The 23802-nt window shown below is 39.6% G+C and overlaps 1 protein-coding gene across 4 annotated transcripts; it reads right to left on the bottom strand.

Moving 5' to 3' along the window:
* Window positions 1-169: 169 nt before the first annotated feature.
* On the bottom strand, window positions 170-23442 carry ago3b (argonaute RISC catalytic component 3b). Of its 4 annotated transcripts, none has more exons than XM_084920062.1 (20): window positions 23365-23442; window positions 22830-23052; window positions 17187-17358; window positions 16896-17016; window positions 15786-15994; window positions 14458-14594; window positions 12904-13038; window positions 12634-12721; window positions 12390-12537; window positions 10995-11114; window positions 10762-10905; window positions 8604-8737; window positions 8154-8338; window positions 7807-7966; window positions 7420-7510; window positions 6535-6729; window positions 6108-6242; window positions 5413-5514; window positions 4783-4982; window positions 170-4395 (listed from the first exon to the last, which is right to left on the bottom strand). In XM_084920062.1, exons 2-20 carry the CDS (start codon window positions 22846-22848, stop codon window positions 4287-4289), a joined length of 2604 nt encoding a protein of 867 aa, XP_084776188.1. In that variant the 5' UTR covers window positions 22849-23052; window positions 23365-23442; the 3' UTR covers window positions 170-4286. The 4 variants fall into 4 exon arrangements, with proteins under 4 accessions (XP_084776188.1, XP_084776187.1, XP_084776186.1 ...); XM_084920061.1 differs by having other exon boundaries at window positions 22830-23105; window positions 23276-23424; XM_084920060.1 differs by having other exon boundaries at window positions 23276-23424.
* Between the last annotated feature and the right edge of the window lie 360 nt (window positions 23443-23802).

Below are 23802 nucleotides of genomic sequence, written 5' to 3'. Positions count from 1 at the left end.
GGTGGAAGTAAAGCCATTATTGGAGAATCAGCCTCAGCTTAAAACTGAGAAGGACAGAAGTAGCTTTCCTTAGACTCATGCTTCTCACATTTTGCAAAAAGCCTCAGTGTGATGTTTGGAAACAAAGACTGGATGTGACACTTTCTTCCAATCACGACGGCAACACGACTTTTATACATAGAGTATTTATTCCAAAAATTAAATATGACAAATAAAAAAGGCTCAACTTAGGACCAGGATCAGGTGAGTGTTAAGACAAACTTTAAAAGTTCTTTAACATACAGTTGTACTTATTAATATCATAAATTTAAAAAACAAAAAAAAAACAAAAAACAAAACACATTTTCAAACTCAAATATTTTTTTTTCTTCAAGAATGATATGCAACCAACCTTCAGAGGCATCTAAAGATTCATTTATTTTGTGGGGAATCCCTTAACATGGGAGACGGGCACTCGTGGAGAAACAAAAGCTCTTTGTCCAAGACTGTAAACGTCTGAACTTCACATTCGAAAACAAAATGAAGTTTTCAGACAGAGACACGCAAACACGGAGAAAAAGGAAGGCCGGCCAAACCGATTGCACAGAAATTTTACAGCTGCTTCATTATTGCTGTCCATTTAAGAACGAACGCACAAAACTCAAAACGCCAACCGAGGACAACATGCAGTACGCCTCACAGAAATAAATAAATATGCTACATCATGTCTACACTGAGATATTCGTTACCTACGAGTCATGAGTGCTTCCCACCCAACCCCCCCACCCAAGTTATGATTTGTATTACTGAAAAATGTTTGGTTTTAGGTTGTGCTTGAGTGCCCGTCCAATAAACCAATCCCTGCAGGCCTTTTGGTCCTGTCAGCTCAAAACTGATAAATTCTGCATATTTTTGTGTTCTTGGCATACATGTCAGAGGTATCCACACACATTACAGTATTTTCAGGTATTAATATATACGTATTAATGTAGACTCTGGGCTCAGCACACTTTTTGAACATTTTTTTCCAGCACCATCAGAAAAAAGGCACAGTCTGTAACGGACAGAAAAACAACCCCCCAAAATAAAGCCTCCTCTCATTAATATGCAAAAGAAAAAAAGGTTTAGTATATGAATAAAAATCAAACAATGTCCTAAAGCTTCTCAGATGAGCTTTTGAGATGATAACACAGAGGATGAGGAGGGCTGAGGATTCATCTGATCGCTCTATGACAACACAAACCTCGATCACATACATAAACCTAAATTTGGAAAGTTATCGCAGACCTCTACGTTATTAGTTATTAGGCTTCTGCTTCAAATAGGACTTTGTTAGAAAAATAAGCAATACATGCATTTCATTATTAAGTTTAAATATAAATATGTTGTTTTTTTTTTCTTTCTTTAAAAGGGGGGGGGGGGGGGGGGGGGGGGGGAAAGGCATCTGAAGTCCTGTGGCATCACTAGTGGAGAAGGGGGTTCCTGTAATAAGGCTGTCTAAAGGTCAACTTACAGAGACGAGCAGAGCACCAGCAAACAACGTTAAATATGCCCGCCATTACTTTGCTATTGTTCAAGTAAAAAGCAAACAACCCCCCCAAAACAAAAACCAAAACAAATGCTGGTAATGTCTGACATTAAGAAACAGCCTCGGCCAACCATTTAAAGAAACCTAACGAGCACTTCTCTCCCCCGTGAATTTCTGTTAAGTGCAGTAAAATATCCTTCTCGCTTTTTGTGTATAAATATACAGTATTTATGTCTATCTGCTGAAATATTAAATAAAACTCCTCTTATAGCAGCTGATTCTGGTGACACGTGGCAAGGAGAGCGTCAGCACTCACCCCGACCAGGCACATGGGTTTGGTCCAAGGGATGAAACCTGAAGGCTTCATTTGTGTTAAAGTAAACTGAAGGTCTGAGATGAGCAACAGCCTGCGTGGGGCTGGGTGTCCAACAATAGCAGCAGTGCAGAGACGTCAATGACGGACTAAAAGTTGAAAAATAAACAAATAAAGATGTCAACATCACCACCTGCAAATCCAAATAGAGAGGAAAACCCCCCCAGAAAGAAAAAAAAAGAAAAAAAAAAAACTTGTAAAGATAACTCTGCTTTTGAGAAAAGTGTCGTCTTGGCACTCAAACTGCAATGATTAGTCGATTTTCGGGACCAATTTATATCAACTTGTCAGATACTGGTTTTTGTTGTCATTATTTCTTCTTCTTTTAAATAAACAAAGCTCTTTCCATAAATTTTTCTTTTATAGCTGCTGAGATCAGTCAGCAGGGCCAATAGCTGCTGATGCGTTGTGCATTTTTATTTAATTTCATTATATTTCAAGGAAAACACGTTACCGTTCTTCATCATACATGATAATGAACCACACATATTTAGATTTTAGACTCTTGGGGTCCAACAAAAGAAATTTGATGCATCGCCCTCAGAGTTTACAGACTTCTGATTTATTTATTTTTTTAAACATGCAAATGACTGAAAATAAGGCCTTTGTAGCTGCACTAATCCAAATTTGTTTGTGAAAACAAATGAGACATAAACCAGCAGTAAAAAGCTGAATTTCAAAGGCTGGGACAGCAAATCCTTCTCAAACACAAAATTTATAATCTCGTTTGAGATTGTTAAATACATTTACCAAAAAAGGGAAAAAATAAATAAGAATCAAAGCTGCTGCCTTGAGTTTGATTATTTCATCATCGGGAAAACCAGGTTGGTGAACAGCGAGTGTATTTTTGATGTTTTTAGCCGATGTAAAGGTTTTCTTTAGCAAATAAACCAAATGAAATGCATTTAGAGGTCTGGAACCAGGAGACCAAAAGCACCATTTAGAAAACATCATGACCAAGGAGAGCGGTCAAGTGTAATTACTGTTCAAATCATCTATGTGCCGGAAAAAAAAAAGATTAGCTGTAAAAATCATGAAAACAATTTTTTATGGTTAACATGATGAGTCTGTAGGACCTCAAACATTTTTCATATTCAGATCTGTGATTTACAAAAACAAAACAAAAAACGCAGCAAACATTAGCAATCACACGTGGCTGGCGGTAGGATCATCTACAATCCAGTGTGCTGTGTGTGTTGTTAACAAATCGACTGTTTTGAGGCACCCAAACCGTTTCAAAAAGACCTTCCATCCTACCAGTTGTTCAATTTCTAAACATATCAGGCACTTTAACAAAACAAACCTCCTCAAACACAATCAGACCTCACCACGACCGAGCCTCACATCTGAGGCATCAGTCCTACACGGTCACCAGAATGTCAAATACTGCACATTCCTGAGTCCATCTTCATTGTCACTTCCCAGATCTCATTAAGAACAACACAAATACTCATGAAAACACACCTGCGCTCTCCATTTTAACACGTTATTGCACTGAAGGAGTTCTTCACAACTGAATCGGTCAGTTTTTTTTTTTCTCTCTTTAAAAGTAAAAACTGGGAAAAGTCCAAAGGTTTGTGGTCATCTACACACTATTGCTGTAAATTATTCTTAATTTAAGTTAAAAAGGAAAAAGAAAAATCATAAATAGTCAGACAAACAAGAACAAAGTCCATTTCATGGCAATGACTTTGAATCTTATAGTTCTGTTTATGCACCTCGCCTCACAATAAGGCGACAAACAACAATGCCTCAAAACGGCTGTACGTGGCTCTGCTTAGAAAAATGAAGATTTCATTCAGTGTCTGTGTTGGTAGAGTGCAAAGTTATGCTGCTTACTGTCTGGCTGACAGACTGAGGAACCACACAGAACTGGCTTAAAGGGAGACAGAAGAGAAACCACTAAGGCAGCCCGCCCATTTACAAAAGGTGCCAAAGCTAACATGCTGCCACGTCGATCACACATTTGCTCAGAGAAACAACACAGACAGGCTCTAGAAAGCCAAAGAACAAACATGAACATTAGGCTCAACATGAGGTTACAAAGCAGGTCAGGTCCTCTGTGATTCTACCACCAATGCACCAAAAATAATATATTTTTTTGATTACTGGCTGCTCCACCATTCTTTAAAACCCCAAATAATCCCATAAAAATAAAACTGAGTGTCTGTAAAATGCAGAAGGCGAGGACACGGCTCACGGGGAGAATGAGATGGAGGTCCGGAGCACCTTGGCTGGTTTCAGATTACATAACATGGCTGGACTCCTCTAGGACATTCCTACACAGCCGCCATCGTTGTTTGGCTTCAGCAAAACTGCGGCAGCACAGAGTCACTCCGGATCAGGAGGAAGTTGGGCACTAAGACTGGCTGAGTAACTGGGAGGTGGAGTGAAGTGGAGGGGTGTTTAGGCGAAGTACATGGTCCTCAGTGTGTCGTGGTGGATCTGAACAGCCTTGGCCAGAGCCTGGGGGTCCCTGCCGTTACTCTGCCCTGAGACATGGCTGCCCTCCGCACTATGACAAAAAAAAAAAAAAAAGTTATTAAAAAAAAATAAGTACAAGGATAACAAAGGTATACAGAGATACCTGAAATGGTTAGCCCCCAGAAAAACTATGGTACTATGATTATTTAACCCTCACTGATGCGGTTTAACCACCATATTGGAAAACAGATCCTGTAGTTGTATTAAAAGTCATATATTGGCCTACATCAAGCTACGAAAACTACTACAGAGATAACAGCAAAATATTAATGCTAATTTGGATTGACTGAAACTATTAAGGTGATCATATGAAACGGTTGTTTTCGAAGGGTACAGGCAATATTAGTCATTAGAAGTTCAAGTCCTCTGGGGTTTCATGAAAAACACAAATACAAACATTAAAATATTCGGGCCCCACCTGTCATGCTCTTTGTCGACCAGGTGGTAGCGAGCGCGGAAGGCTACAAGGTGAGCATAGTAGGCAGGTGCTGGGATGGACACGGAGCGTGTGCAGCGGACATAGGTGTGGCACAACTGGTAAGTGAGGAGCTGGAAATCATCAGCGGTGAAACAGTTGTCATCCCACAGTACGTGGTAGTGAGAAGGACGACTGGTACCCTGGAGGGAGGAAAGCGGAGTTAATCGCACCCAGGAGAGAAAGCAGCTCCAGCGAGAGGCAGCAAACAATGAGCGGCTAAAATTAGGTGAAGCTGGTAGGCCTGTGTGTTTGACAGTAACAGGGTTCCCTTCTCCAACAGCTGCTGAGGTGTCAGTTACGCAGTAGAGTGAGAGGTGTAGTTATTAGGGAAATGCTTCAAACATGAGTGAAAGAGGCAGATTCCAGGTTTAACTGACAGGTGGCAGAAAGGAAATTAATTCTGTTAATTAACGAGTAATGATTGATCAACATGTCACAAGCTAAATAATATAATTTTTTTTTTTTTTTTTTTAAAAAACATACACAAATGAGAGACATGCTCTACGATTGCCTTAAAGTGAAGCTGAAACAAAGTCACCTGAAAGTTTGTGTCTGTCCTTGAAATCTTACCTGGATTCCAGCGTGACTGCAGAGGTAAAAGTCAAACTCGTATGGGTGGGTGATGTCTGTGTCCACTGTGGTGCCAGCAGGAATGTTTCCACTTCGTCCCACCTTATAAGAAGAAATAACGTAACAATATACCGGTTGAAAATAATTTGAGTTTATTGATTACAAAAGCAAGTCTTTTTCAAATATGCATTGACTGGTGTCCAATTACATCTTTTAATCTTATCTTTTAAAGATCCCAAATCTATTTCAAAACTACATATGATCAATTTGTACATTTATAATTTCATCATCATCATCATCTCTCTCTCTGATTATGCACTCCTCCCTCACACCTCCACCTCAAGCCTGATCTCCTGAACTGAAGTCAGGGCTCTAATAACCAAAAACGTGCATAAACATTCCTATTTATTTCCAGTATTATCGCAATTACTTATTGCCAGCAGATTAAACATGCAACCCTCCTGTCTCCAGACACCTTACAGTGATTTGACTAAACATCATCAGCTGGTTACACACTGTACCTTTAACTTAAAGTTACAGGCTGTTTTTCCCATCCAGCTTTCCATTAACCATTACAGGCCATTGTTTCCAGATTTTAACCACATTATACAAAAACAGTAAGTTTCTAATATGACTAGCTAATTAACTCCTCGGAGGAATGGGACAATTGGGAGAAGTGGTAGTTTATTTCTCACCCGCTCAGTGCGATCTGCGCAGAACAGGCGTGTGTGATGGCGTTTCTGCACGACGATGTAGGTTATCCCGGGCTGGTATTCCTTTTCGAGACTGATGCATGCCTCCCTGATGGCCAGCAGCTCATAGTACAGCACCTCAACACAAAATAATACAGTACACATTCAAAAAGTAGATTTTAGAAAATCTTATTACAATCTGAGTAAGGAAAAATTACTTATTCTTCATATCTGATGTGCACATTACCTGTTACTAATTTTAGTTACATGTTCATGGTATAACAAATAAACAGCATTTCTTTGGTGTTATTTACCAAATAATAAACAACTTCGTGTACAAGTTAAACTGGTGTTTATATGGTGCCTGAAAGAGTTTCCACCCAAAGGAAAACTAACAATAAGCCTTGGACAATTTTTTTTTTTAAAGTACCTGTCTGAACTGGCCCTCTGACACTCCATCCCTGTAGAAAATGATCCTTGTTGGCTTGTAGCGGGTCGACTTGTAGAACTGGATTAAGAGCTCTCTCACCATAGAGGCCAAATCCTGGATGACCTCCTGTCTAGGCCTCTGGACCCGCACTGTAGCACAGTACCTGCAGGGGTGGGCATCCATACTGCCTACCACCTATAGGAGGAGTGTAGACAATTGCAAAAAACATACAACAAACAAAACCCTGCCATCATTTTCTGTTAAAAATTAAAAAGTAATACTTTAACCTAGCCAATTAAATAGTGTCAACAGTGCAAATAATCTCCAACAACATTTCTATTTATGAGGATCCGATACATTTAGGCCTGTTTTGTGACTCATCACTGCAAACATGAGCCCGAGAACAAGTACTCAAACCACTATTAACAACAACAACAACAAAGATTAATTGCTTTTTAAAAAGGTCCCCACAGTCAGCTAACTGTAGTCGCAGCTTGACCTCACAAATCTTAAATCTTGTAAGAGGAACTAACACTCTGAGCCTGTGAAATAGTCTTTAGTGCTCTGTATTCAAGTACTGGAATTTTAAAATAAATCCAAAGATCTACTGAGAGTCAATGTTAAGAATAAAAAAATAGGAATAATGTGAGCTTGCTTAATAGAATGAGTTAATATCCTGGCTGCAGCCTTTTGTACAGCCTGGAGGTATAAAAGATTTATCCAAGCCGGTAATCAGGGCATTACAGTAATCCAAGCACGATGACACCAATACATGAATAATTTTCTCCAGTTCAGCTAAGGAGGTAATATGTTGCAATTTATAAGTGTTTCTTAAGCGAAAGAAACCGGAACGGGAAAAAGATGTTTCCTGACGAGACGACTCACCGCTGCAATAGATGGCTTCTTTCCATCTCCTGCAGGAGGATGAGTGACATCAGCCCCAAGGAAGATGATAGGTTGCTGAAACACAGTGGGTCTGGAAGTAAGAGAAAAGAAAAAAAAAAAATTATCTACCAACCAATGTGTAATGAAATGACAGATCACACGATTTTTGGCAAACAAACCTCAAGGAGAAAAACGGAGGAGAAAAAGCCCCAACTGTTTCATAGTTTTAAACTTTGAAACAAAGTAAATCATTTATTTATTTTACAGCTTTTTCTAGCTCACAATGTCATATAAGCACTTCAGTGAGAATGTGTTTTAAAAAAAACAAAAAAAACAAAACAAAACATCAAAGTCTGTTAATTTCAGTTTGAAGTCTTGTGAGCTTACCGCTGATGTGGAACCAGAATGTTGTTGATGCCTCCCAGTTTGACATTGATCTTGAGGCAGAGGTTAGAGAGGGTCTGAGGGGACGTTTTTACTACGTTCTTCACCTGCACGCATTGGGTGGCCATGCCGAGGAGGGTGTCACCCACCCGCTTCACCTCAGCTGTGGGTAATCAGAAATATTAGTCATCCTTTTACTCTATGCAGGCATGCTTGATAATCATACGTCAGACATATAAAGCCATTTTCTGCTTCGATAGAGTTTAACTTCAAAATCTCTGTTCTTAAAAAAAAAAAAAAGATATTATTGTTAAACAACACTTGGTTTAGAAATTAAAAGATCTTTGTACCATAGACTGGTGTTTTGCCAGGTAGGATCACGATGATGAGCTGTAGTCCAGCGTAGGTGTTCTTCAGGTGTCTAAACATGGGCTCCACGCTGTCAGCTCCCTGGGCATATTTACAGAAACAGGGCTGGCCTTGGATAGGCATCCCAGCATCCTTTGAGATTTTCCGCAGCTGGTCAGTGAAGCTCCTGAAAGAAGAGGGGGGGGAGAGAATTAAAGTTTAATGAGCAGTATGGTTCTGAAGATTAACAATCCGTACTTAACTTATACCTCCATAGAACAAATCAAATACCTTAAATAACCAATGAAACTTTGTTTCAGTTTACTTTTTGAAACTACAACAAATTGTTACTAAATTAACACGCTTATAAAGCAAGTCTAACATATGTATATCCACTAAGTGCCGTTTCACAGTTTAACCACTTTGTAAATAAATAACCAAACCAAGCTCACTTGAGGATCTCTTCTCTGCACTGCCTCTGGGTGGCAAAGCAGGCGATGGCCCACATCTTGATCTCCACTCCAGTGTGAAACTGCTTCCCTCTCATGTCCCAAACCCCGTGACTGGGTGTGGCCACCGTGCGGTTCTGCAACGACAGTGTAGGGTTGATCCGCTGGGGCTGGCAGTCACACAAACAAATATAATACATGGACAATGACAATGTATGGATTCATAAGACGTAAGCAGCTAGTGGGAGCTCAGCTGGTTTTCTTAATCGGCTGAGCGACTGATTGGCTCATTATTTAGTAATATTTTTGCTGCTTTTGTTCTTGCTTTTGTCATGCACATACAAAGGGAAAAAAATAAATTTTATGATTGACATGCAAAACAGAGCCACTAAAAATAAATCAACATTGTCTGTATAGATGATCTCCCAAAACAGCATTCATGAGTTAAGGTGTAATTAAACAGAAATCACAAACATGTTCAGAAAGATGAGAAAATGTTAGCTGAATTAGTTTGTAGTCGAACAGTGGAAGCAAATTAAAGATGATTTCTCCTCCCAGGGTTTTCTCCACAGGAAAACTAGCCAATGGGCCACTGATGATCAGTTTAATTAAATTCATTTACTTTTGTGTTGCACATCTCCACCTGCTAGCATCTCCTCCTTTTCACACAATTTTGCTAAAAATACATCATTTCCACCTTCAAGAGCCACAGATTTCGTGGATATTTTGCAAAGTATTGTGCTTTGTTAAGGATGGATGATAACTTTTTTTCTTTTAACATCATGTAAACATTTCGAGTTGTATTATTGTGGATGATGTGATACGGCATAGCTGTCCTGAAGTGAAATTCACCTGCTTTATAAATGTTTTTCATGTAATAATTCTGACTATGCGGCACACTGACCTTTGAGAGGGAGTTGCATAACTGCACATTTTTAATCATAAGAACAAATCTTTTTAACATGAAAAAATATACGCAATTTGCAAAAAAAATCAATCACTAACACCTTCACATATATGAAATCTCATGGCTGAAATACACGTTGGGGAACGCTTTCTGTGAGTCAGCTCCTTTCTTCATCCTCAATTTGGGCTTATTTAACTTGAAAGTAGCACAAAGATGTGCTAAAGGGGGCAATTTTGCTTCATTTCTGGTTTTGCTGCTTCTGTGTTGGACTCTGCCCCAAGTGCAGCAAAAGGAAACCAGGTGAAGCAGAGGCTAACAGGTGCCAAAGATTGTACCCCATTTATGATTGTCAGTGGAATCAGGACAATCCCAGGATGCGACTTGGTTTTCTCAAAGCAACGGCAAGGACTTTTTTTGGCTGAAAAAATGTGCACCTTATCTCTGCTGATATTTCCTGGTGCAAATTTGCCTCATTACACATACTTTCTGCAACTGAAGGAAAACTGTGCTTCTAGTTTGTTGCAAACACGCCATAAGACCAAACTGTTTTGGTTGTGTAGTTTTGTTTCTCCCCTTCAGATTTCAGGCCCCTCTTCTATGAAAGCAGCTTCCAGTTTGGATTCAGGAGACAGACATGCACTCTACTTTTAAGATTAGACTTAAAACTTTTTTTTTGATAAAGCATATAGTTAGGGCTGGACCAGGTGACCCTGAATCCTCCCTTAGTTATGCTGCAATAGGTGTAGGCTGCTGGGGGATTCCCATGGTGCATTGAGTATTTCTTTTTCAGTCATCCTTTTCCCAACTCACAATGTGTTAATACACCTCTCTGCATTTAATCATTGGTTCTTATTAATCTCTGGCTCTGTTCCACAGGATGTCTTTTGTCCCGTCTTCCTCCCCTCACCCCAAACCGGTCGAATCAGCAAGCCGCCCCTCCCTGAGCCTGGTTCCTCTGAAGGTTTGTTCCTGTTAAAGTGGAGTTTTTCCTTCCCACTGTCACTAAAGCTCTTGCTCATAGGGGCTCATTTAATTGTTGGAGTTTTTTAATAATATAAAGGCACCTTGAGGCGACTTATGGTTTGATGCTGTATCAATAAAACTGGGGGAAAAAAAACAAACCCCCCCCCCCAAAAAAAACCCAAAAACTCTTCCTGTAGCTAAGTGGAGGAAATCCTGTTGTCTGCAACACACACAGAGACATGTAGAAGGACACACACATGCGTATGAAGCGTGATTTAAAGGGGAAGGTACCATAAAGGGTTCAGAGCTCACCCTGCCACCATACTGCAGCATGGGGGCTGGCAGGACGCGACCCGTCACCTGAGCCATCTCATCTCGCACACGGAACTGAAACTCCTGGACAAACGGGTCGGCATCATAGTTTGCACTCCGCACCTAAGAAGGGGACAAAAGTCTATTTATTCAAAGATACCAAAAAACTAAATCTCCCATGCTGGATTACTTTTGGCCTACAGGACACTCACCAGCCTGCTAATCTCCTCTTGTCTGTCTGGTGCAGAGCGGGCTGTGGCTTTGATCATGGTTGATGTTTGGTTGTCCGTTAGCTTTTTAATACAGCGCTGTCCTGCTACAATGTTGCACACCTGGAAGTAAAAACAAAAGTGTGGAAGCGGTTAATCAGCTGCATTTCTCAGGAAGGTATTGAACCCAAACGAGTCACTGACAAAATGGAAACTACAGTAGACCGACTGCAGTGAAGTTACATATCTCACATTTATATTTTTTCTGTGAAATTTTAATCAACTTGTAAAGCTATATTTTACATTTTCATGTACTTAACAAGCCAAATAACTACTCAAAAGAACCTGTTTCTAAATTTCCATTAGTTGAAGAGAAAACAAACAGCCCACAGCAGGAGCATCACAAGATGGATATAATGGTAAAAACAACAATTTAAAAAAAAAAAAAAAAAAAAAAAAAAAAACTGTATTTGGGAAATTCTTTCAGTTAAAATGATATTGTCCTGACTTATTACAAGTTTTGAGAGTTTTAAGTTTTCCTGTATGATCTTAATCATCAAGAAACCATTCTCAAACCAGGGTAGTTTACACAAAAGAGAAGGCCCAATGCTGCTTAACACTATCCATCCTTCTCGTAGGAGACAGAGCTTGGTGAAGCTGTGGCTGGAGCCACGGTGTCATAGACCAAACTTATTCAAGGATTCTGGTATTATAATACTAAAGGCTTGAAACTTTATACATGAAGGTAGGCTACCCAAGATAAGGTAGGTTAATTTTTTTTAATATGACCTACCTATTGAGTAGTAACATGCAAACTGAGCCCAGGTTCAATTAATCAAAACAAGTAGGCCAGATGACAATAGGTGTGAAGACATGGCAGTGTTTCACTGGTAGTGCGCTGCTCTGAATGTTAAACATAATGGGTCAGTGCTATTTTAAAAAAAATAAAAATCACTAATGTAGTGCGTTTCTTGTTATGAATCCAACACCATCATTGTGAGCTTACTGGCCAAACAGTCGACCCTATGACCCTAGATGTGAAAAAAAGCTCATTTTCTAAAACCTTTATTTAACCAGGAAGTGAAACTTGAGATTAAGAATCTGTGTTCATAGGGTGTCGTCATCCAACATAGGCAGCATTAACCTAACATTCCTAGATGCCAATTTCGTGGAAACTTAATAGAAGGGTCCTGCCAGGTTTAAACCTCGCAGTCCCAAGAATTCATGTCACAAAATTCATTTAGACCTCAGGAATCAACGTGTGTCGACTGTCTTTTGTAGAGCAAGAAATGCACATTGTTCGAAAACCCATAGTAAGTAACCTCTAATGATTTAAAAACCAGAGACTGTTCTTTCAGGGTTTTAGGGCAAACTCCTACGATCAACATCAGTTCTTACCTCTAGAGGCAAGTAGGTGTGTTTCTGTTCCTGTCCCACCTGCAGACAAGGGAGGTGGGGATATTTCAGCTGCAGATTGTACTTCTCTCTGAAGTACTGAGCCACTGTGCGCTCAACTGTTTGACCGTTCTCAAGCTGCAATGGAAATCTGAGGATTTGAAAGTAACAAGAATGTGTTATTGTAAGCCAGCAACAGCTTTGAGTGCGAGTTAACATCTACTGGGGGAGCAATATGGAAACGTACGTCTGGAGGCTGGCAGGGCGCCGTGTTACATTGCAGACTCTGTACTTCCTACGCATGGTTCCACAGTGTGTCACTTCCACTTTAAGACCTGTGAAGATGTAAATGATAAGCAGTTAGCTCCCCCCCCAACAGTGGAACAACTGATACCTCAATTACATACACGATCTGAAATTATCTGCAGCAATAAACAAAATGTTATTACTGTGACACTGTGATAAAAAAAAAACAAAAAAAAAAACAAGCAGAGGCTGTCACTCCTCTGTGACGTACCTTTGATCTCTTTGGTGAACTTGACCCTGTGGGAGTCTGTGAGAGGGCGTGGCTGCTCGTCAATGTTGTGAATGTCCAGAACCTCACACATGAACTGAATGACTGGCTGGGCTTTGTAGAAAGCTGTGGCTGACACTGAAATAACACAAGATGAGTTAGGACAGTCAAAATGGTAGGCCAGAAAGATTCATTTTCAGTCACATATAACCAAAAGTTACTTTTGGGAAAATCTAATTGTTGCAACTTTGACCAGTGCCACAACAACAAATCAGATCAATATAAGAATGGTGAAGCCTTATGTAGACAGCCAAGACATGCCGAGTTGGTTTGGAGGCTTTGATTAAGACAAAAAGGGAAATCTGAATTTGATTATAAGTCATTAAACAACTGGACACCAAGAGCTGTAGCAAATTCTGGATTTTGTTGTGACAAAACAGTAACAAATACTGAAATGTCTGCTTTTCCCAAAATTTCCTAATGACATTAAAACTTAGTTTTGTGCTTTTACGATCGTGCCAAAAAAAGAATTATAATACGTAAGTTAATGTGCATACACTCAGAAGACCTTTCCAAATGTAATGAAATGTAACACAAAACATCCAAAGCTTACCAATTAACATGAAGAATTAAACTAGAAGAATTAAAATCAAACTGAAGTTTTACAGGAATTTGCAAACCTGCTTATAAGTCAAACAGGTCTAGAGACCAGTCAGTGTGGCCTTTCAACGTGGCAGGGATCACTGACTGGTTATGGATAGGTGGCTAAGGGGAAGGCAGAATTAATTCCCTGACTGGCGAGTGGTTGCTGGCAGTCTCCGAAATCATTTGCAGAGAGAGTACAGCAGCAAAAACCTTCTTGTGATGGCTTTGGTTGCTAGCAGATTGCTGCGGTCGCCCACCGAATGCATGAAGACACCAATTTGCTTGCCAACACTCACGAACTACCCACACTGTGATAAATTCCAGAAAGTGTGACGGAAACTGAAAACTGAGAATGTTTGCCATCAAAGCAATAGACATACCTTTTGAAATAATTCAGCAATAAGATACAACTTTTACTCTGAAGGCAAACATTCTTAGCCTCTGTCACATTATGAGGTTCCACTACTGCACTGCAGTTAAACTTCCAAACGCGTTGGTCTATAAATTGCATCCTCCACGCAAACTATGGGCAACCGCAGCAATCTGCTGGTAACCAAAGTAACCATAAAGCAACTAGTTTCATCTAATGACTGCCTGCACCATTTAGCGCCCACTCACAACCAGTCAGGAATCATATTTTCTTTGAGTAACTGGTTGGCAGCCATTCCCCAACCTACTAATCTGTCTCCAAGTCTGTGTGACTAAAAGCAGACAGCTGAAAAAACTCAGAAAAGAGAAAAATGGTAAAACTTGTAAAAATTTTAAGACCTTTACTTTTGTACAGATTAACTAGTAGTAGTTAAGTTTAGTGCACACACAGTAACGATCATGTCATCCTAATCTGGGCAAGAAAGCATATGCGTATTCACTACATGCATTCCTTTTAAATGTTCCTGCTTTCACCATCCTTACCATCAATATTTAGCATCATCTTCCACATGGCTGGCCGTACTGACTGATGGAAGCCGAACCAAACTTCTCTTCCTCCACCTAGTGGATGGTCATAGTCCTTTGGGGAGGAGAAGAAGGATCTTCCAACAGGGGTGTACCTGGTGACGATGTAGAGGACACGCAGAGGTAAGCAGGGAACAGAAATTACACTTACTGTGGTAGGAAGTGACATTCCCTGTGGAGTTCACTGGGTACAGCAAAACAAGCCATGAGTTTCATGTCTCAAACCACAGGAGGCTCAGAGGGTTTATGTTCATGTTACTGAAAGCTATTTTGGTTAATGGATTCACCAAATGACACATCCCAAGGTAGATTACATAAAAAGATGCTTTTAATCCATCTCTGCATGTCGAATTCAAATCCCAGTGGGGTCATCTACTAATCTAAAAATACATCTACCTGTGGTATTGTAGATGAAATGCAATACATGAAATGTGCAACTCTGTTGTGGTTGAAATGCTGCATAATAAATTAAGAGAGGTGTATATCTCCAGGATGCGAGCATCTTTGGATCATATTTCCTGACTTGAGAATTAACTAACAAAGACACTACTCACATGTTTAATTCAGATTACATTATTTAGCCTTTACAGTTTTTAATCACTTAAATGTAAAATGCAACAGAGTAATGGCAAACAAGAAGCAAAGACATTCTGACAGAAATAGGACACATGAACGAAATCTATGATGAAATTATGCAATAAGATGGCAAATGAACAGCCCTAAGAGCCAATCAGCAAGGTCAATGGGAAAAAAAATGCAAGTACATTGTTAGGACATGAGTACACAGCTGAGCTTCACAGCAGTTTCAGCTGTGAGGTTGCAGGTAAATCTACTTGTTTTCATAAGAGCTTGGTAAGTGTACTTATTATTCTTCTTATTGTATTCAGAATGTAATTTAGCATTTCATTTGCTCAAGTGCTTTGGTGGAATTAACCAAGGATGGTGAGGACAGCATGATGGATTGAGCAATTTATGACGCTATAACATTATATATGTAAACTGCAGAATAGCTTAGAGATAATCTGCTGGATTTTTAAACCAGACCATCCTTCAGAAATTAAATAGAACAATTCAGACAAAGGCTTCAACTTAATATCCAGGAAGAGTCTCAAAATGTTTCCAATTGAAGACACTTGCTAAATAGTAGACATCAATGCCAGTTATTTTGAAATAACATTAAATAAGTAATTCGAACAAATGTTTCATATAATTTTCTAGTTGTTCAGTTTAGAAAGGTGTTCATCAGCAAAACAAACCTTCGCACATGTGCAAGACAAGAAACTCACTTCATGGAGGGCAGATGCCGAAGGACAACATCCACAGCATGAACAGGGTTAGTGCTCAGAGGTTTATCCAGGTCCACTGGCCCTGGTGCTCCACGTCCTGTCAAGACTTCATGTAGCATGTGCCAGCTGACTAATGACACAAATTTAATTGTGACTTTAAAAGGTCGGTCCTTCCCACCTTCACCTGGCAGGGTGACATCCAGATCAACCTGTTTAAGAAAAGAAAGAAAAAAAATGATACAGGGGTTATACTTAATCAGTGGTACCAAGTGTGGAGTTCTCATTTCTCAATTAAAAGACAAAAACAACTTCTAGGACTCTACAAAATATGACTTATTTGTGATGACCAAACTTTTTGCCCTTAATTTGTGTGTGTGAATAAAAACTTTATCTGTACAATCATGTCACATTGGAGCACTTTATGAATTTCATCAAAAGTGGGCCTAAGCATAAAAGTGAACATGATGTGCTTATTCGACAACATTAAATCCAATAGCAAGCTAAAACCAATCAGATAACATCTGAGTCAAGCGTCATATTTAACTGACATCGCTTTATGCAAGCAAGTTTCAATTTGACTTCTTTTCCGTGCTTTCTCTGCACATCTCTTTGGTGGGAGGGACCAAGATTAGAAATGAATAGGGGAATTTATTTCTAAACTGTTAAACAGCTTTATACTTTGATATAACCCCATGTCCAGGGTAAAAGGTTGCTGGAGTTAACTAAACCTAAACTTGTGTATTTAAAACTAGCTCAAATTTAACCCTTTCATCAAAGTGGTCACATTTGTGTACACTGCCTACTTTGATGCTGGGAGTACAATTTATTTGCATTCCAATTTCTGTAATTCCAATTTGTTACATTTTGCTCCTGATAATGCCTACATTAATTAATAAATAAAAGACTCAAGCTCACATCAATAAAAGTGAAAACTGAACTAAAACTCTGGTTACCAAAAATAAGAACCACCTGAGCAGGTGAGTTTTCGACATACAAATGCGTACTGACAAGTTCAACTCTCGGGCACTAGAAATCAATATCATAGATAAGAAGCTGCTGACAGGTGCAACCTAAACAAACCAACACCACACAGAGGATCTAGTTTCTTACCCCACCAGTGGCGACAGGAAGTGGGCTCACAGTGTAGAGGCTCTTCTTCCCATCATAAACTGGCAGCCGGTCACCAAAGATGGTCACCTTAAAATGCTGCACCATGGAGTCCACTACCTCCCTGGAAATGATCACACTGCAGCGTCACTACTAATGGATGCATAAAAGTGTAGGTGTAAAATGCAAAGGAAAAGTAAATAATGTCCTGTTAGTTCGTCTGTAAAAATCTACACAGACAGCAATGTTAAATATGAGCCAAATTACCAAATAAGTTTGGGGATTTTCCCTTACCTATTGACCCGCCGCGGGCATTTATCAGGCTTAATGTCCACCTCATACAGGTAGACATCAATCTTGGGGATTTCCACCTGAAAACAGTTGGCCAGAAGCTTGATGGATTTTCCAAGGGTGCCATAGCCCGGTCGCCGTGGCAATGTGAACAGCGCTTGGGCTTCAACGGCTCCTAAAGCAGTGACAATAAAATTATAATTATTGTTTTATTCCAAAATTAAAGTAGCCAAGAGGCCACGACCTTGGGCAGTTAATACAATGAATCATTACAAGACAACTGAGCTAAAACCATCAAGATGCTATTTCAATTTGACAGCGGTGTCTCTCCTAAAGAGACACACCCTTCCTTTGCAGTAACCCCCAAGTCACTCCCAAGCGGCAGGATTACTTTAGTCTACATTTATCTATATTTGTTTATTTTGTTAATTATATTTTCAGCAGAAAAAGCTCAAAGGAATGGAAACAGTTTTATGGACATGTTAAACAACAGAGCAGAGTTTTAGCTTTTACTCACTAGTATTTACTGTAAATCTAATCTCACTTCTCAATTTTTGCTCTTATACACAAATGTATTCAGTGTACAGTAAATTCATACAGCACTTATTCTTTGTACGAAAGCACATAATCTATGTTGCATTCACACCTACAGCTAGTGTGGAATCACCGATTACCCAGATGTGCATGTCTTTAGACTGTGGGAGGATGCTGGAGTACACCGAGGGGGAGGAAAGGCCCCCACCTACCAGGAGGTTCAAAACAACCTTCCTTCTTGCTATGAGGCAACAGTGCCAACCACTGCACCACAGTACCACCGAGTGTAGAGCGCCCTTACAGAGAGAAAGGCAAACTGAAGGAAGGAAGTGGTTAATAAGGAGGAAAAGTGCAGACAGTGTAAGCCGGTTCTGATGGTCAGGGATGTTAAGCATTGCCTCATTTTAAACCGACAAAACTGAAAGACACAGACGAACACTGCGATTCCCACATCAATCTGATAATAACCGTAGGAAAGGTTACAGAGTTGGGTGACATTTTAAAATAAAGACCCGCTTGGCGGTCACAGATTTCTTCTGACTGACATGGCCTTTGCCAGACAGGAGAAGTAGGCGAGTGACACACCACACTTATTTGACATCAATTTTCATAAATACCAAACTGGAAAATACACATTGAAAAAAAAGAAAATGACATCACACAACCACACAATTTCCACGAAAGTGACTCAGAGGATCCGCATGACAATGTTTGCACATACATACATACACAGCTGAAGCTGTAAAGGCACCGAGACTTTGAGCACTTCGTTGCTGCTGAAATGAAAGTGTGAATCAGAGAAAAGAAATTCTACAACAGTGATGAAGTGATGACTATGGCTATGAAATCAGTGCAACTGAGAAACTGGGGGTTGAAAAAGTTAAACTGTTTCAGGTTCTGAACTCTCATCTGGATCTGAATGTGTCATAAGGAGGCATTATTGACTAAAACAATACACTTTCTGCATGATGGTTCCCCCCAGGTTGTTTTATTCCCTTGTGCCATTCCCATGGTGACGGCACCCATGCTGCCATAATTCTCCATGGTAACTACAACCGTGCCGACAGGAGGAGGGAAGAGCAGGCCAACATGGATTTACCTTATTTATTTCTTTTAGTCTTCAGTGTGAGCAAATGACCCGGGTTTTTCCTGCTTTTAAATAAATTTCCAGCATCTATCAAAGAGGTTTTTTGTCTTTGACTAAAGAAAATCACAATTACGAAATATTTTAAGATCTCTTCCCCCCCAGTCTGGTTTAATCAACTGAAATTCTAGTTCAGCTAAAGGCAAAAACTAAAAATAATAATCATAATTAGACTTCTATTCAGATATCGGACTCTTCTATCGCTTTCCATGGTTTTTATATGTAGTTTATTGGACTAATAAGTTCTTACACGCAGTCACCTCTCCAAAAAGCTCCAGTCTGAGTTAGGAATTACCCAGAAACTTTCAGCCCAACAAGCGTCGGAGTATGGATTTTGTAACAGAAATGCTGACATTTAGCTCCATGAGTATTTGGACAATGTCACAATCTTTGTAATTGTTGCCCCTTTGATTTTGAAGCGCACTGTGAAGGTATAAACTAACAACATATCATTAATGTTCAGCTTTAATTCAAGGGGTTTAATAAAAGCATCTTTAGGAATTAATTATCTTAATACAGTCCCTCATTTTCAGAAACTTGAAAGTAATTAGACAATTGACTGACAAGTTTTATGTTTTGTTCCCTTGCATTCTTATGAGAGAGAAAAAAAAAAAAAAAAAAAAAAAAAAAAAAAAAGGCAAATAAGAGATCTGGAGTTGATTTCAAGTGTTGAACTGAAATGTCCATTACTGGCACTTCCAGAGGACAGGCAGCAGCTACTGCACCAGTAATGTCCCAAAAAGACAAAGGCTCACTTTAGCCTGAGCAACAATGGAGAGATTAATAACCACTTATCAGGCTGCTTCAATGTACAAATGCACCACACAACCAGCAGCCACCCACACATGGCTGTAGTTAACCCACACATTTTAAAAGAACTCCACTGATGAGATACTGTACAGCCACCACAGCACCAACACTGGAAGCTAAAAGTTTTAAAGTGCATCCTGGAATAATAAAGCAAGTGTTGGTTTAATCTCCTCAACTTTATAGGACACAAGTGTTTAAATAGTTGTGGTGTGAATATAATCTGCTTAATTAAGCAGGCAAAGTATGATCATCAAGTAGAATTTAATAGGCAAAGCTGAGTCAATCCTCACGTGCAGAAAAAATAAAATCTGAAGATGAACTCTTTTTAATGTCTCATTCTCAAGTTAATAAATAGGTATGAATTGTTCAAACATCTAATTACCATCACACTCAACATCACAGCTCTAATGAGGGGAAAACTGAAAGCAGGATTACTGCAGGATAACTTCAGCCTCAGTTTTTATTGTGACAAATACATTGGCATGGTTACCAGCTCTGCAAATATAACCCTGCACCAGAGCAGATTATGTTAAAGATTAGAGATCAGTGCGTGACAAATTACCACCTACTGACCAATCAATTCTATGAAAAGTAGCATCACCATTAAGACCTCTTCTGAGGGAATGCAAGGGAGTCTAACATTTCTTTATAGAGCATCCAAAGTTTGTCATTTTCCTGATGAGCTTTGGTAAGAAATACATTCTGAAGCAACATTATTCTGTGATTTTCATGCTAGCTGCAAACAATTAAAATTTTATTATTCTAAAACCCTTAATATACACGCTCCCAAGAGAAGCAGATGAAAGACTAGGACTTAACAGTATTGCAAACTTTTAAACAGAAATTCAATGCCATATGAATAATTCTGTCTTAAAAATGGAGCTGCGACACTCAAATCTGTTGACAAAAGATCTTGCCAGTTTTTCTTAAAATACACTTCAATTAGACCAATATAGTAGCACTTTTTCAGACTAAAGTGAATTTCATGTTGCCATGCTTCTGTTTGCATAGCCAAATCCCTATGCAGAGTGAAGGATTTGGGATACGTGCAACATGCAATCAGTCATGCAGTTGATATTCACTTTTGTGTGATCATTTATCTTGACTGCTTATGTTTGGTTAAGCAAAGTCAAAACAAAGATCCTTGGTATAATAAAATTTGCATTGTATTACAGAGCCTTGCTTACTGAAGGAAATAAACAGATACTTCCCGTGTTTAACTTATTAAAAAACAAACAAAAACAAACTTTCCAGAATGAAATCTAAACAGGATATGAGAGAACCACAATAACTTCACTTCCAAAATATCTGTGTACTGCATTACAAAAATTAATAAATAAATAGAAAAATTATAAACTGAAGCTGAGCTGGGTTGCGCTGCTTACAGCTTAAGGTGCTGTATAAAGTCAATGACATTTACCTGTCTTTGAGACTCCAGTGAACCACTCCATTAACTGCAAATAGGTTCACAATGGTTCCAGATTTTCTCGGTTTTAAGAGCACATCAACGACTCACCCAGGAGGTCACAGATCCCAGAACAACAAAAACAACCACAACAACCACCAACAACCAACAACAAAAGACTGGGCAAAAATGGCATCCATGGGAGAGTTCCAAGAAAAGAACCACTGCTGAGCTCGTCTTACATTTACCACCCTTTACTACCATTGCTGCTTCAGGACTTGGATGACTTGCCATAATTGAATTCTGAATCCATTAATTCTGCTCTAAGAAAATGCTGAAGGAGAATGTGCAAAGGACACCAGCAAATCCAACACTGAAAGACTACAAAAAAACAAAAAACAAAAAACACCACAAACATGAAGGTTTTGGAGTGACCTTAAAGTCAGAGTTTGTGCTTATATCTGATCGACATGCACTGGCATGAACTTAAAAAAAGGCGTTCATTCTTAGAAGCCCTGCAATCGTGAGTTAAAACAACTCCGTAAAGAAGAATGAGTCAAATTTTGAAAGTCATTGCCAGTTATGGAAAATACATGATTGCAGTTCTCACTGCCAAGGGTGGCACAGCCCATTACTCTGTGTTGAGGACAATTACTTTTTCCACACAGGTAGGCTTGGATGGTTTTACTTTAATAAATTAAATAACCTGCAATTTATCTTTACTCGGGTTCTCTTAATCTAATATCAGAATTTGTTTGATGAGTTGAAACACCCAAACCTGAAAACATGACCAAAAGAAATATATGAAATCATTAAGGGAACAAATACTTTTTCACAGCAGTGTATTTACAATGGTGCCCTGGCAAAAGAGTAAAAAGTAGTGCCGGTATGTCTGAAAACACACACACACACACACACTGAAGTGAAAAAGTTCATTGTTAAAACTTTTTTCAGGCTTGAAAAAGGCCCAAATCTGAAACAGGTAAAGGGGATGGAGAAAGTATGGGTCAGCTTCAATGAACCAGTCAACATCTATACCCCCTCCCTCCCAGTCCACCACTGGATTTTTCCCAACACAATCATTAACACAGAAACTGCTACCCCTGGCAAAAAGTAAATTGATTTATGTCCCTCCATGCCTATCTGATTCATAATTAACAAAGACAGCAGTTAACTAAACATTATTCAGTAGGCTGAGTAACTATGGCAGCAGTGTGGGTGGATAGATGGATGGATGGGATACCCCCTCCCCCCCAGTCTTCAAGCACACCTGGTGGCATCACCACCTGCTTTTGACAACCTACACAGTCAAAAAAGAAACCCGTGAGACTGGTTTGGGGGCAAACACGCAAATACTAAGGGGCTAAGTTTGCCTTTAAGGGTTTGTTAATACAACATTTTTCGGGCTTAGGCAACAGTAACTCCTTGGTTATGCTTGGGGTTCAAACCCAGTCTAAGACTGGTAGAAAACCACGAGGTCAAATGTCTCCCTTGTGCAAGGCGCTCAACTGACCGGTAATCTCTGGGAACTGACACCACTGAGCTTTTTTTCTGTATGATAACCTGAACACTTAAAAAAAAAAAAAAAAAAAACCCGTATGACACCAAATTGATTAAAGGAAAACTCCTAATTCAAAAACCTGTAATGTTAAATGTATGAGAAGTACCACATACGGGCTCAAAATAACTCGGCAGCACCTGAACACCACATTAGCACATTTAGGCACGGTGGTTAGTTAGTCCGGGATCCCACCTGTTGTTCCGATTTCCATTCATGGGGGTGTCTGTCCGGATGAACCGGCACTTTATGATCAATAACGTTCAGTGTCGTTCCGCTGGCCCCGCACGCATCAGCCAAGCTCCGCCGTTCGTGATATCTTCTCCCCGGCTTCGTTCGGTGAAGTCGAACCGGGCCGCTTCGCTGTCCCGTCGGTTAGAAGTCTTCTTGTCTCCCCACTACACCTGACCTACATAAACTGGCAGATTAAAGTTGAATGAAATGTCTTAACTCCGGACTTTGGCGTTGTAACTGAAATAAGAGCAGAATTATTATCGGTGTTAAGCTTTTTTTTAAGACACGAAGTTGGTGAAATGTCTACGGTAGCGTTAGCAGCTGTGTGTAAGCTAACGACGTTAGTTAGCTTTAGCCAGCGACAACTAACAGCTAAATGGCAACCCGAGATTGACATTAATATTTACCTGCTCGACTGCTGAGTTTACTGTCAAGTCTGTTTAACGTGACAATCCCGATTTCAACTTTTTTCAAACAAATATAAGAGGCTCTCTACCTCGGCGTCCTCCTCAGCGTCGGCGATAAACCGGTCTGAAATCTGCTCTTACGCCGCCCTCTGTCATACTTAAGGGAAAGCTAACGGGTACGAGACATAGCAACTTCCGGGATATTCTTTCAAAACAAAAGACTTATTCAAGTCTTCTTCCTCCTCTTCTTATTGGTATTATGTGTTACAAACATTGGGACTCATTCTTTAAAAAAAAAAAACACACACAACACACAGACACAGGCTAAAATTCATGAAACTCGTGTTACAGAAACTTACACAAGTAATATACGTAAAAACACTCAGTTTAAAACTTTTCAAAATTACTTCTCAAAAAACTGCTGAGTCCAGAAGGTCTGCGTATTGCGTTAACCAACTGAGGCTGAACTAGGGTCAGGCTGCAAGTTCACATAATGCTTATACCACATGATGGTGCAGTGAGTCAGT

Source organism: Perissodus microlepis, chromosome 22 (genome assembly GCF_051167445.1).
Source record: "Perissodus microlepis isolate ML-2025 ecotype Zambia chromosome 22, ASM5116744v1, whole genome shotgun sequence".
Lineage (NCBI taxonomy): Eukaryota > Metazoa > Chordata > Actinopteri > Cichliformes > Cichlidae > Perissodus > Perissodus microlepis.
This window is presented reverse-complemented; position numbering and strand designations above follow the sequence as displayed.